General features: G+C 39.2%; 1 protein-coding gene across 1 annotated transcript in view; it reads left to right on the top strand.

Moving 5' to 3' along the window:
* HCRTR2 (hypocretin receptor 2) overlaps nucleotides 1-16077 on the top strand; it is a 132049-nt gene that overhangs the window by 80442 nt on the left and 35530 nt on the right. Inside the window, exon 2 of the mRNA XM_069564082.1 lies at nucleotides 15116-15294. Coding sequence (XP_069420183.1) covers nucleotides 15116-15294 — 179 coding nt within the window. The remainder of the gene's footprint in view (nucleotides 1-15115; nucleotides 15295-16077) is intronic.

Genomic DNA, 16077 nt, shown 5'->3' with positions numbered 1-16077 from the left:
TGATTCACACTGTATGGCAGAAGCCAACATAATATTGTAGAGAGAACATCCTCCAATTAAACATAAATTTAAAAATATACAGATACATAGGAGTCTAAAGAACAAAGCACCATCAGGGAGCAAAAAGGAGATCCCGAAAACTGGAAAAATACAAAGGCAGAAATGAAGAATTCCACAGAAGCATTGGAAAATAAAGTTGAGAAAGTTCTTCTGGAGAATAAAATAAGAAAATAAGAAAGAAAAAATAAGAAAATTAGGGGATTATTAAGGGGGAGAGAGGGCTTAGAAACTTAACAAAATTCTAGAGAACAGAGGAAAAAAAAATAAAGCTCAACATTCAGAAAACTAAATTCATGGCATCCAGTCCCATCACTTCGTGGCAAATAGATGGGGAAACAGTACAAACAGTGGCTGACTTTATCTTTCTGGGCTCCAAAATCACTGCAGATGGTGATTGCAGCCATAAAATTAAAAGACGTTTACTCATTGGAAGGAAAGTTATGACCAATCTAGATAGCATGTTAAAAAGCAGAGACATTCCCACCAACAGTGTAAGAGGGTTCCCTTTTCTCCACACCCTCTCCAGCATTTATTGCTTGTAGAGTTTTGGATCGCAGCCATTCTGACTGGTGTGAAGTGGTACCTCATTGTGGTCTTGATTTGCATTTCTCTAATAATGAGTGATGTTGAGCATCTTTTCATGTGTTTGTTAGCCATCTGTATGTCTTCTTTGGAGAAATGTCTATTTAGTTCTTTGGCCCATTTTTTGATTGGGTCATTTATTTTTTTGGACTTGAGCTGCATAAGTTGCTTGTATATTTTTGAGATTAGTTGTTTGTCAGTTGCTTCATTTGCTATTATTTTCTCCCATTCAGAAGGCTGTCTTTTCACCTTGCTTATATTTTCCTTTGTTGTGCAGAAGCTTTTAATTTTAATTAGATCCCATTTGTTTATTTTTGCTTATATTTCCAGAATTCTGGGAGGTGGATCATAGAGGATCCTGCTGTGGTTTATGTCAGAGAGTGTTTTGCCTATGTTCTCCTCTAAGAGTTTTATAGTTTCTGGTCTTACACTTAGATCTTTAATCCATTTAAGTTTATTTTTGTTTGTGGTGTTAGAAAGCAATCTAGTTTCATTCTTTTACAAGTGGTTGACCAGTTTTCCCAGCACCACTTGTTAAAAAGATTGTCTTTACTCCATTGTATATTCTTGCCTCCTTTGTTAAAGATACAGTATTGTAAAGTAAAATAAAGTAAAAATAAAAATTTTTAAAAATAAAATAAAATAAAGTCACACAAAAAATAAATAAATAATAAAAAGCAGAGACATTACTTTGTCAACAAAGGTCTGTCTAGTCAAGGCTATGGTTTTTCCAGTGGTCATGTATGGATGTGAGAGTTGGACTGTGAAGAAAGCTGAGTGCCAAAGAATTGATGCTTTTGAACTGTGGTGTTGGAGAAGACTGTTGAGAGTCCCTTGGACTGCAAGGAGATCCAGCCAGTCCATCCTAAAGGAGATCAGTCCTGGGTGTTCATTGGAAGGACTGATGTTGAAGCTGAAACTCCAGTACTTAGGCCACCTGATGCGAAGAGCTGACTCATTTGAAAAGACCCTGATGCTGGGAGGGATTGGGGGCCGTAGGAGAAGGGGATGACAGAGGATGAGATGGTTTGATGGTATCACCGACTCAATGGACATGGGTTTGGGTGGACTCCAGGAGTTGGTGATGGACAGGGAGGCCTGGCGTGCTGTGGTTCATGGGATCGGAAAGAGTCAGACACGACTGAGCGACTGAACTGAACTGAACTGAACTGAACTAAATGAGAAAATTTGTTAGATTGCAGACTTTTAGATTTTCTTGAGGAAACAGAAACTGAAATGCAATACAAACATTGTTATCTGTGATTCTGCAGTAACTTTTCTGAAGTTTTCTTTACCTTAACGTTAGAACCATTGGGGATGCATTTCACACCACAGGGGTGCTTCCTGTCAGTGTCCCGTCTGTCAGACTTGCCAGAAAAGAAGTAGCACCTGTGCCTGCAGCTCTTCTGAGCACAGATTTACAGATAGCCATCCCGGACTTGTGGGTGGAGATGGGAGGTTGAGTCAGGAATTACTGGCGTGTTTGCCCAGGAAGAGAAGGAAGCAAAACTAAGAATAGGAATGAGGGCCAATGCCAGGGCTGGGGTGAGGGTGAGGTGTAATGAACATGAGAAAGAGGAAAGTATCTCAGGGGTTTTGCCCTTTGCGGACAACACCAATAGTCTCTCCTATTTCATAAATCTGCTCACTGTAATGATTCTGGATGACTCTTTCCTGCTTTCAAGATAGATTCCTCATGGGAGTTAAATAGATGCTATCTTCTATGTGCATTCAATTGCTTTTTTGTTGTTGCTTTTCATTTAGAAAACGTTTTATTTCATCTTGATTCATTCATTTATTTAAGTATTTAATTTAAAAGAAGTTAGTCGTGTGTGTGTGTGTGTGTGTGTGTGTGTGCGCGCGCGCGCGCGCGAGCACTCGGTCATGTCCAACTCTTCGAGACCCCAGAGACTAGCCCGCTAGGCTCATCTGCCCATGAGATTTTCCTGGCAACAATACTGTAGTGCGTTGCCATTTCCTCTTCCCGGGGATCTTCCCAACCCAAGGATACGAATCGCACCTCTTGTGTCTCCTGCATTGGCAGGAAGATTCTTTAAAGCTGAGTGACCTGGGATTCCTGTTAGCCATTTTATTCTTTCTTAAAGATTTTGTCTAGAAAAATCCCATTTGAAACAAGTGTATTTATTTTTACATTATAAAGACTATTACAATTCATGTAATGTTTCAAACTCATCTCTTAAGTGACAGGGTGAGCAGTTTCAAAGTCTTTCACTGACACTTTGTGGCAAACAGTGGAACTACAGTATTGCTTAAGTTGTTTTCTGACACATTTTATATGTGTACTATAACAAATAACAATCAAGAAATTGTCATGTTACACATCAGTATACATTCATATATACATTAAATAAAGAAAAATCCAGAAATTTCATAGCTATTCATTAACACACTATATAAATTACAATGTCAAAACCTACTGCAAAGAGCACTTTGATTTCACAAAGAAATTTCAATTATATCTTTAAAAATCATGTATTGACTATCTTTAACACTGCTATTAAAAATTGGTAATGAGGTGTATTTGAATAACTATGTTACTTTCATTCTTTTAGCTTTTCACGAATTTTTAAAAAATCATAAAATGAGCAGCTAAGATTGTTCCCTAGAATTTCCATTCTGTGCTTAGGATTTTAGAGGAATGTTATTGATGACTTCCCTGGTGGCTCAGCTGGTAAAGAATCCTCCTGCAATGTGGGAGACCTGGGTTCGATCCCTGGCTTGGGAAGATCCCCTGGAGAAGGAAAAGGCTGCCCACTCCAGTGTTTGGCCTGGAATTCCATGGACTATTCCATGGGGTAGCAAACAGTCAGAGATGACTGAGTAACTTTCATTCACTGACTCACATTGTTGGGTCAAAAATTTTGTTTCCCATTTTTTATAACTACTTGTTTTCACAGAAGGTGATTTTTTAAATTGTGATAAAGCATTCATAGTTTAAAATTTACCACTTTAATCATTCTCAAGTGTACAATTCATTGGCAGTAAGTACATTCATATTATCATTCAATCATCACCATTATGTATCTCCAGAACATTTTTCATCTTGTAAAACTAAAATTCTTTCTACTTAAACAATTATAACCCACTCTCCCCTCCCCCAAGACCCTGGCAACTAGCATTCTTCTTTCTGTCTTAAGGGATTTGACTAAGCACTTCTTATAAGTAGAATTATATAATCATTGTCTTTTTGTGTCTGGCTTATTTCAGTTAGTATAACACCTATATATTGTTTTAAGGTTGAAAAATTAAATAAATATGAAAATGCTTAAAATAACTTGAAATATTTAATGCAGATCTTTCAAGAGTCACAATAACATGCTAATTATATATCATACAATCTCTTCTTTATATCATAATCAATTGCAAGTTGTTCAAGACCTACATGTATGTATGTTTATGCAGTCTCACCAACAGATGAACAGTGTATCACCGTAGTTTAAATTTGTCCAGGTGCAAGGACTGATTGGAGAGATAAATTAACTTTGTCCATATATAGTCTGATGGTTATTAAAACAAAAGCCAGTTCACCATAAATGCAGATTAAAGTTGCAATGGGCTTTTTGTGTTAATACTTTTCTTTCCCTTTTGAAAGTCAGTTTAACTTTGGCCCATCCAATTATAGGCACTGGCTTCTTAAAGGCTGCATCTCTATATTACAGTTTAAATCCCCCTCTACATCACTGGCTACAGATGCTCTCATATAGCTGGAGTCATGTTCCATCTGTCAGTACTGCAGAGAAAAGATGCAAGCTATATATCATCAGATTCTAGGAGAAGAAGAGATGACGGACCAGATGAGGGGTGAAAGAGAAAGGAATAAAAGGACTTTTATCTTCATACACCTCTGCACCTCAAAAAATCTGTTTCAGATAAAAATCCATGTTAGAGGTGTTAATAGATTTTCACTCAAGCCGCACCTCCACCCTCTGTTATCCCCTCTCACCCCTCTGTGTACAACCATCCCTCACCTCTTCCTGGTTAATGCAGGCCAGCTTTTAAGTGCAGACTAATCACAAACTAACTTTAATGTTGGTGGATCATGATCATTCAGAGAACCAGTTTCAAAAACAGTACCAACTTCATGTCTCAGACCTACCAAGCCTCATCAGAAGGCTGTATATGGGGAATTGAGTGCCAGGGAAATAATTGACAGGCAGCCAAGTTCCCTGTCAAGTGTCAGACTTTACTTAAAAGAATTGAGGAAAATAACTGCTCCATTCAGCCACTGGGTTTTTTCCTCTCCTTTTAAAGAACCTCATGATTCTTTATAATACCAAGGCATAACACACTGTAAGCATATGAACAAAGCAATGTTATGAATATTAAGTTATTGCAAAGAAAGTTCTAGGTAGTGTTTGCACTGGGAGAAAAGCTTTTGAAACCAAGAAGTTTAAGAGAAAGAAAAAGCCCAGCTCAAATTGAAAAGGAGTCTAGGTACCAATGAGAAAATAACAACAAAAAATGCAAAACCCAGAATAGTACATAATAATTTTAGAATGTGATTCATGATCAGGAAAGGTAAAAGTAATGCTTTTTTTTTCTTAATTTAAACTGCTTTTTTCTTTTCAAAAAATTTTATTGTAGTATATTTGATGTATAATGCTGTGTTAGCTTCAGGTGGACAACAAAATGAATCAGTTGTATTTCTATGTATGTGTATAGGTTTTTGCAGAATATGAGTAGACTTCCCTGTGCTATGTTGTAGATCCTTGTTGTTTCTCTATTTTATGTATAGTAGTGAGTGTATGTTATCCAGATCTCCTAATTCACCCCTTCATTCCCCAGGTTCCCCTCAGTATCCGTACGTTTGATTTTGAGATCTGTGAGTCGGTTTCTGTGTTTTAAAATAAGTTCACTTGTATCATTTTTATTAGATTCCACATAGAAGTTGATATCATATGGCATTTGTCTCTCTCTAACTTCACTTAGTATGATAATATGTAGGTCAAAATAATTTATGTTACTGAAATGGCATTATTTCATTTTTTATGATGTAATATAGTTTCAAAAGAGAAAGCAGTCATGTTGAGCCAGACTAAGTAAGAGAAATTTCATTAAACAAACTCTATCATTTGATTCGTTGGGTTTTGTTTCTCTTTTTTTTTGGGGGGGGGGTTAGTATTTAGTTTTTTGAGAAAATTCTGAAAGAGATGGGAATACCAGACCACCTGACCTGCCTCTTGAGAAACCTGTATGCAGGTCAGGAAGCAACAGTTAGAACTGGACATGGAACAACAGACTGGTTCCAAATAGGAAAAGGAGTACATCAAGGCTGTATATTGTCACCCTGCTTCTTTAACTTCTATGCAGAGTACATCATGAGAAACGCTGCAATGGAAGAAACACAAGCTGGAACCAAGATTGCCGGGACAAATATTAATAACCTCAGATATGCAGATGACACCACCCTTATGGGAGAAAGTGAAGAGGAACTAAAAACCCTCTTGATGAAAGTGAAAGAGGAGAGTGAAAAAGTTGGCTTAAAGCTCAACATTCAGAAAACGAAGATCATGGCATGTGGTCCAATCACTTCATGGCAAATAGATGGGGAACAATGGAAACAGTGTCAGACTTTATTTTGGGGGGCTCCAAAATCACTGCAGATGGTGACTGCAGCCATGAAATTAAAAGACGCTTACTCCTTGGAAGAAAAGTTATGACTGACCTAGATAGCATGTTGAAAAGCAGAGACATTACTTTGCCGACTAAGGTCTGTCTAGTCAAGGCTATGGTTTTTCCAGTGGTCATGTATGGATGTGAGAGTTGGACTGTGAAGAAAACTGAGTGCCGAAGAATTGATGCTTTTGAACTGTGTTGTTGGAGAAGACTCTTGAGAGTCCCTTGGACTGCAAGGAAATCTAACCAGTCCATTCTGAAGGAGATCAGTCCTGTGTGTTCTTTGGAAGGAATGATGCTAAAGCTGAAACTCCAGCACTTTGGCCACCTCATGAGAAGAGTTGACTCATTGGAAAAGACTGTGATGCTGGGAGGGATTGGGGGCAGGAGGAGAAGGGGATGACAGAGGATGAGATGGCTGGATGGCATCACTGACTCAATGCACGTGAGTCTGAGTGAACTCCAGGAGTTGGTGATGGACAGGGAGGCCTGGCGTGCTGCGATTCATGGGGTTGCAAAGAGTCAGACACAACTGAGTGACTGAACTGAACTGAATATGGGATTGAAATGGAGTGTGGTCACTTCTAAATAGAGGAATGGCATTAGCAAACACTTTGACATGGAACATGATTGATATAATGTGAAATATCTAACTAATCCTGTAATACTGTATGGACAGTATTGCAAGATATAAGGAAAAGTTCAACAAGACCTGGGTGGTAGAATGGCTATCTGATGATTTTTTTATTTAATCCTGAAGGAAAGGAGAGACTCCTGTTGAAATGAAAGAGATAATCTAACTGACGTGAATGGTACCAATGGATAAAGTGGACACAAGTACAGGGAGCAGGGTGCAGGGAGGTCATTGCAATGCTTTAGCTGATGGCTATTACAATATAACCTGGTAATCGTAGAGGGAATAGAAAGACAATTATAGAGATAAGAGATATTTGGAGGATTTTAAACATAGGTTACAGAGAAAAAAGAAGAATGCTATACTTCAGAGAAGTATAAAGTCTGGGTGTGAGAATATAGGAAAAGACGATGAATTTAACTCTGTATAATTTTGATGTCTTATGAGGCGAAGGCTGTGTTTCCATTGTATATTTAATATTTTGAATGTGGCAATGAATAAAATAACACAATAATAGATATTTGTTCAACCCAAATTGAGGAGATGTGCTCCCAAATATGTGCTCAGTTCTAAATAGCTAGTTCATTTAAAAAGAATTGCTGGTTATTTTCAGCATTTTCTCAATAAAGAGACCAGGGCCATGGAAGGATAATCTTGCTATCATGTATGAAGGATCTGGCAATGTTGCATCCAGAGAAATTAAGTTTTGGGAAATAAGCATAGTCATAGTCTTTGGTCAAGTTAAATTGAAAGTAGTCAAACAGGAGATGGCAAGAGTGAACATCGGCAATTTAGGAATCAGTGAACTAAACTAGACTGGAATGGGTGAATTTTAACTCAGATGACCATTATATCTACTACTGTGGGCAAGAATCCCTTAGAAGAAATGGAGTAGCCATCATAATCAACAAGAGAGTCAGAAATGCAGTACTTGGATGCAATCTCAAAAATGACAGAATATCCTCTGTTAGTTTCCAAGGCAAATCATTCAATATCACAGTAATCTAAGTCTATGCTCCAGCCAGTAGTGCTGAAGAGGCTGAAGTTGAATGGTCCTATGAAGACCTACAAGACCTTCTAGAATTAACACCCCCAAAAGATGTCCTGTTCATTATAGGGTCTGGAAGCAAAAGTAGGGAGTCAAGAAACACCTGGAGTAACAGGCAAATTTGGCCTTGGAGTACAGAATGAGCAGGGCAAAGGCTAACAGAGTTTTGCCAAGAGAACGCACTGGTCATAGGAAATACCCACTTCCAACAACACAAGAGAAGACTCTACACATGGACATCACCAGATGGTCAACACCAAAATCAGATTGATTATATTCTTTGCAGCCAAAGATGAAGAAGCTTTGTACAGCCAATAAAAACAGGACCAGGAGCTGACTGGCTCAGATCATGAACTCCTTATTGCCAAATTCAGATTTAAATTGAAGAAACTAAGGTAAAACACTAAACCACTCAGGTATGACTTAAATCAAATCCCTTACGACTATACAATGGAAATGACAAATAGTTTCAAGGGATTAGTTCTGATAGACAGAGTGCCTGAAGTGCTATGGAGAGTGGTTCATGACATTGTACAGGAGGCATTAAGACCATCTCCAAGAAAAATTAATTTAAAAAGGCAAAATGGTTGTCTGAGAAGGCCTTACAAGCAGCTGTGAAGAGAAGCAAAAGGCAAAAGAGAAAAGGAAAGATATACCCATCTGAATGCAGAGTTCCAAAAATAGCAAGGAGAGATAAGAAAGCCTTCCTCAGTGATCAAGGCAAAGATATAGAGGAAAACAAGAGAATGGGAAATACTAGAGAACTCATCAAGAAGATTAGAGACACCAAGGGAACATTTCATGCAAAGATGGGCACAGTGAAGGACAGAAATGGCATGGTCCTAACAGAAGCAGAGGATATTAAGAAGAGGTGGCAAGAATACACAGAAGAACTGTACAAAAAAGATCTTCATGACCCAGATAATCACAATGGCATGATCACTCACCTAGAGCCAGACATCCTGGAATGTGAAGTCAAATGGGCCTTAGGAAGCATCACTAGGAACAAAGCTGGTGGTGGTGACGGAATTCCGTTGAGCTGTTTCAAATCCTAAATGTTGATGCTATGAAAGTGCTGCACTCAATATGTCAGCAAATTTGAAAAGTTCAGCAATGACCACAGAACTGGAAAAGGTCGGTTTTCTTTCCATTCCCAAAGAATGGCAATGGCAAAGAATGTTCAAACTACCACACAATTGCACTCATCTCCCATGCCAGCAAAGTAATGCTCAAAATCCTCCAAGGCAGGCTTCAACAGTAGGTGAACCGTGAACTTCCAGATGTACAACCTGGATTTTGAAAAGGCAGAGGAACCAGAGATCCAATTGCCAACATCCAATGGATCATCAGAACAGCAAGAGAGTTCCAGAAAAACATCTACTTCTGTTTTATTGACTATACCAGAGCCTCTGGCTGTGTGGATCAAAGCAAACTGGAAAATTCTTCAAGAGATCAGAATACCAGACCACCTGACCTTCCTCCTGAGAAATCTGTATGCAGGTCAGGAACAGTTAGAACTTGACATGGAACAATGGATTGATTCTAAATTGGGAAAGGAGTACGTCAAATCTGTATATTTCAGCTTCTTCAACGTTACTGTTCAGGATCTAGACTGGGATTACTGTGATATTGAACGGTTTGCCTTGGAAACAAATAGAGATCATTCTGTCTTTTTATTCAGATTGCATCCAATTACGGCATGTCAAACTCTTTTGTTGACTATAATGGCTACTCCGTTTCTTCTCTGAGATTCTTGCTCACAGTAGTAGATATAATGGTTATCTGAGTTAAACTCACCCATTCCTAAAATGTTGATGTTCACTCTTGCCATCTCCTGTTTGACCACTTCCAATTTTCCTTGATTCATGGACCTAACATTCCAGGTTCCTATGCAATATTGCTCTTACAGCATTGGACTTTACTTCCATCACCAGTCACATCCACAGCTGGGAAGCTTCCATAAGCCTCTTATCCTTCTCCATCAGAGGACAGACAGACTGAAAACAATAATCACAGAAAAGCAACCAATCTGATCACATGACCACAACACTGTCTAACTCAATGGGACTATGAGCTATGCCACGTAGGGCCACCCAAGATGGACGGGTCATGGTGGAGAGTTCTGACAAAATGTGGTCCCCTGGAGAAGGGAATGGCAAACCAGTTCAGTTATTCTTACTGGAGGACAGTGAGCCCCCAGTTCAATAGGACTGGTGTCCTTGTCAGGAGATAGCCATGTGGATACAGAGAGGCAGGAGAAAAGACCAAGTGATGATGGAGGAGAGAGAGACTGGATGTACAGAGCCACACCCAGGGGAGGCCATGTTAACAGCCAACCCCCAGAAGCCACGAGAGCAGCAAGCAAGGAATTATCTACAAGTTTCAGAGGCAGCATGACCCTCCTGACCTTGACTTTTGACTTCTAACTCCAGAAGTCTGTGAAAATATGTTTCTGTGGCTTTAAAACACCCAACCTCTGGTACTCTAAAGTAGCTCTGGGAAATTAATACAAGTCTGATGTAAAAAAAGGAGGTAAGTTTATTCCTTGGGTTCCAGAAACGACTAAAGAACCCATGAACAGAATTGAAGGGGAAACAGACATCAACTCAACATGAATAAGAACTTGCTGGTAGCTAAATTCACCGCAAAATAGAAGCCAAGGGCTTAAGCAAGTCATAAATTGTTGTTGCTTTTGTTGTTTGGTCCCTAAGTCATGTCCTACTCTTTTGAAACCCCATGGACTGTAAACTGCCAGGCTCCCCTGTCCATGAGATTTCCCAGGCAAGATTACTGGAGTAGGTTTTGCTTTCTTCTCCAGGGGCTTTTCCTGACTGAGGGATTGAACTCAGGCCTCCTGCATTGGCAGGATGATTCTTTTACAACTGAGCTTCCAGGGCAGCCCTAAGTTGCAAATTCCCCACTATTAAAAATGTGCAAGCAGAAATGAATCAGGAATGCCACAGAGCTGATTTATGCATCTAATTAAACTGATGATCTCCGACTCTAGAATTCAATGGACATGCATTAGAGTCTTGCCAAAGAGAGGTAGACAGCTGCCTTTCACCTCCTGCTTCACTGATAGGTACTGATACGTAATAGAATGGTATGCATGGTGTATAAGATTAAATCTAAAGTCAGCATTTACTAGCTATTCATCCTTAGGTAGATTCCATAACCTCCGTTGCATCAGTTTTCCACATGTTAAACAGAAATAGTAATCACTTTATAGTGTTATTATGGAGATTTCAGTTCAGTTCAGTTCAGTCGCTCAGTCGGGTCCGATACTTTGTGACCCCATGAATCGCAGCACGCCAGGCCTCCCTGTCCATCACCAGCTCCCGGAGTTCACTCAGACTCATGTCCATTGAGTCCGTGATGCCATCCAGCCATCTCACCCTCTGTCATCCCCTTCTCCTCCTGTCCCCAATCCCTCCCAGCATCAGAGTCTTTTCCAATGAGTCAACTCTTCTCATGAGGTGGACAAAGTACTGGAGTTTCAGCTTTAGCATCATTCCTTCCAAAGAACACCCAGGGCTGATCTCCTTCAGAATGGACTGGTTGGATCTCCTTGCAGTCCAAGGGACTCTCAAGAGTCTTCTCCAACACCACAGCTCAAAAGCATCAATTCTTCAGTGCTCAGCCTTCTTCACAGTCCAACTCTCACATCCATACATGACCACAGGAAAAACCATAGCCTTGACTAGACAGACCTTAGTCGGCAAAGTAATGTCTCTGCTTTTGAATATACTATCTAGGCTGGTCATAACTTTTCTTCCAAGGAGTAAGCGTCTTTTAATTTCATGGCTGCAGTCACCATCTGCAGTGATTTTGGAGCCCAAAAAAATAAAGTCTGACACTGTTTCCACTGTTTCCCCATCTATTTCCCATGAAGCTGGTTTTAGAAAAGGCGGAGGAACCAGAGATCAAATTGCCAACATCCGCTGGATCATGGAAAAAGCAAGAGAGTTCCAGAAAAACATCTATTCCTGCTTTATTGACTATGCCAAAGCCTTTGACTGTGTGGATCACAATAAACTGTGGAAAATTCTGAAAGAGATGGGAATACCAGACCACCTAACCTGCCTCTTGAGAAATCTGTATGCAGGTCAGGAAGCAACAGTTAGAACTGGACATGGAACAACAGACTGGTTCCAAATAGGAAAAGGAGTACCTCAAGGTTGCATATTGTCACCCTGCTTATTATGGAGAGTAAACTAGTTAATAACTTAAATTGTTTACAACAGGACATGGGAAATATAAGTGTTTATTGGTGATCTACTTGCTCTCACATTGCTTAGATGTCATGCATTAACACTGGTCTCCTATCACTGCCATTCCTCACCCTCAAAATATGGAGAATTGGGAGTTAAACTAGAACTGATTGTATTTTTTAAGTCTTGTTTTAATTCCTAGATCCCATTTGGACCATTTATTGACCAAGTATCGAAGTGTGATTTTTTTTTTTCAGTTTTCTCATAACAAGCCATGATAATGTGTTAGTCAACTGATAAGATGGGTTTGTGTGTGTGTGTTTCAAGCATTTCTGAGAAGTGAATGATTCATCAGCAGCATTTTCAGACAACAAGGACTACAGTTTATCCTAACAAAGCTCTCTTGAGTTTTCGGTACTTATGTGCTGGAGTTGGAGGAAGATGTGAAGTTTTCACAATTAAATCCTCAGAAATTCAGATATTTCATTAAATGATCATCTGTTGGTGACTGGAGTGTAATTTCAGCTTCAGGAGCTAGTAAAAGAATTTTTCAACGTATGACACTCATAATAACTGGTACATAATTGTCAAAAAGAAATCCTCACTAAATGACTCAAATTTAACAAAATACGCTTTTATTTCTTCACTACGGAAGGTTACTAATCACTGCATCACCTGGGTGCACCGATGACAGCTCTGACAGGTAAACAATACTCCAGGAAAATTCAGTTGCTTAGTTACATTTCGTGAAGCAAATCCACCAACAGATGTGGGTAGCAATGCTTATACCTATATGATTCTGCGCCCAGTGATTATGTAACCTCTGGATACATCAGAGGGAGGACGGAGAATCAAGGAACCAGTTGCTCTTTCCATAAGGAGCGGCTTAGTGACACAGCACGCGTTTTAGAGAGGGGGATGCTCTCAGAAAATGAGGGAGGCTTGGCTGTGAGAGTAGGTTTTATCTGAGGCAAAGTTTAGAGGCCAACAAGCGTCGTAGAAAGGAAAGCATTTCTAGAATTTAGATGTGCTTTTTAAAAATAATTCTTTCATTTTTTAGAATAACTCTTTAATTCACAAAAGAAGGTGACCAATGCGGTGGAACGACCAGCGCTTCAGTTGGTGTATAAGTCCAGCTGTCATGGTGATTCCCGGCTTTATAAGCCATTTGTCCCCAACAAGTTCCACAAAACCCCTGTGTGTCAATGACATCATAATATACAAAACATCAGTAATGATGAATTCCCTTGGGATTGTCATTGAGATTAAATAACTCAAGGGTATGAACTATCCACCTCAATATCTGGCAATAATAGGAACTGAATAATTGTAGACTTTTGTCTTTAAGTGTCTTCATCTCTTATAAGTCCTAAAGGAGCAGATATGGGTCAATATGATGGATGAGGTAACACCACAGTTCACTGAAAAATAACAAGCTCTTTATTCATCTCAATTCAGCAATTATTAATATTTCTTGAGTATCTACTACATGCTGCCCACTGAGGGGATAAAATGATAAATCAAAGATTGCTCTTTAGTTTCTGGAAAATGAAATTCAAAATCAATTGAAAAACACAGCCATATGAGCCGTTGAGAAATGCCTTGCAAGGTAAGGGGACTGATTTTAAGCATATATTGAGAATTCACACAGATTGACTGATTCAGTGAAAACACCGGGCCGCCTTAAATTATCTCCCTTTGGCAATATTTATTTGTGGAATTGCAGGGGCACTAGCCAGCTTGACAGTATTCCCTCAGACCGATTTTCTTTGTTTAGTTCCTGTCTTAGTCTGTCAATCCTGCTGTAACAGAGTACTGTGAACTGAATGGCTTATAAACAACAGAAGTTAGTGTCTCAGTTCTGGATTCTGAGAAGTGCAAGGTCAAGGCTCAGCTTCAGCGTCTGGGCAGAGCCCACTTCCTGGTTTGTTAAGAAGAGGCAATTTTTTTTTTGCTGTATCCTCAAGTGGTGGAAGAGGTAAAAGATCTCTCTGTATAAGGAGAGATCCCTTATATTAGCTGCCTTTATAAGGCCCTAATGCGCTTCACAAAGCCTCCACCCTCATGACCAACTCATTTTCCAAAGGCCCACTTCTTAATACCATCACACTGGGGGTCAGGATCCTTTTTTTTTTTAATTGAAGTATAGTTGATTTACAATGTTTTGTTGATTACTGTGGTACAGCAAAGTGATTCAGTTATATTTACATAGACATATACATGTTACTTTCCATTATGGCTTATCATAGGATATTGATTATAGTTCCCTATGCTATACGGTAGGAGTGGCTTCCCAGGTGCTCAGTGGTTAAAAAATCCACCTGCCAATGCAGGAGACACAGGAAACGTGGATTCAATCCCTCAATTGGGAAGATCCCTTGGAGTAAGAAATGGCAACCCACTCCGGTACTCTTGCCTGGAAAATTCCATGGACAGAGAAACCTGACAGGCTACCGTCCATGGGGTCACAAAGAGTTGGACACGGCTGCATGCACGCACACTATACCGTAGGATGTTATCACTTATCCATTCTACATGTAAAGCTTACATCTGCTAATCCCAACCTCCCAGCCCATCACTTCCTCAGCCTCTTTCTCCTCTGCAACCACCAGTCTATTCTCTATGTTTGTGATCCTGTTTCTTCTTCAAAATCAGATCTATTTGTGTCATATTTTAGATTTCCACATATAATGGATATTGCATTCTATTTGTCTTTATCTGACTTACTTCACTTAATGCAATAATCTCTAGTTCCATCCATGTTGCTGCAGATGGTACGCTCTCATTCTTTTTCGTGACAGAGTAATATTCCTTTGTGTATATGTACCCCATATTCTTTTGAGGGGGTAGGATCTTAATATATGAATTTCTGTTTCATTGCACCTTCCACATCATGGACGTTCAGTCCATAACAGAGAACATTCCTTTCTCTTTCCAAATCAGTTTGTGTGGCCGTGTGGAAGAACCACCACATGAGGACGGTGACCAATTACTTCATTGTCAACCTTTCTCTGGCTGATGTGCTTGTGACCATCACCTGCCTTCCAGCCACGTTAGTTGTGGACATTACTGAGACCTGGTTCTTCGGACAGTCCCTCTGTAAAGTGATTCCTTATTTACAGGTAAATGCTTTGCATACTTTTGGGGGGTCAAACACAAAAACTACCCCAAAAATGCATAATCATTTTCATTTATAGCCGTGGCCCATTAGTAAATACTTAGTGCATTAAGAGAGAAATTGGCAAACTTAAGGAAAGTAATACTAGAAACTTTTTGGGTAAATAAGGTAAGTCCTGGGTAAAGAAGTGTCAGAATCCTGTGCTGCATAAACCTTTTGCTTCTTTGATCTCTAATTGTCTGATTATGAATTAAAGAACTTGAACCCTCAATGACTAAGGTTATCCCAATCCAAATAATTGAGTATTGTTTTTATAAGTAGTCTCATTTACTTCTGAGAAATCAAGAGCTATACTGTCAAAGCAGTACAGGGAACATGTTTTAGTTTAGGTTTGAATTAAACTGCCACATTTGGAACCTCTATTCTGCCATTCACTGATTGTATACCATTGAGCCAAATACACAAGCTCTTTGAGATTCATTTATTTTAAAAGATTAATAATTTCAATTATAAATATGTCTTGTGGTTGTGCTCAACTACTTAGATAACTGTATGACCATTTGGCACAGATATTAGTCTCTGGAAGACCCTGGCCTTATAAAAACAGTGTGTTCTCAATAAACATCTGTCATCATCATTATCACTAGTGTTCTGTTGTTCAGCTCTGAAATCCGCTTTTCTACAACTAGTTGCTCTATAACAAGTTAAGAACAAATACTTCCAGAGAATACTTTTCTGATTGATATTCTGATATCTCTGAAATCCTTAAAAAATTTCCCAAACTGAT

This window comes from Ovis canadensis, chromosome 20 (assembly GCF_042477335.2).
Source record: "Ovis canadensis isolate MfBH-ARS-UI-01 breed Bighorn chromosome 20, ARS-UI_OviCan_v2, whole genome shotgun sequence".
NCBI classification, from domain to species: domain Eukaryota; kingdom Metazoa; phylum Chordata; class Mammalia; order Artiodactyla; family Bovidae; genus Ovis; species Ovis canadensis.
This window is presented reverse-complemented; position numbering and strand designations above follow the sequence as displayed.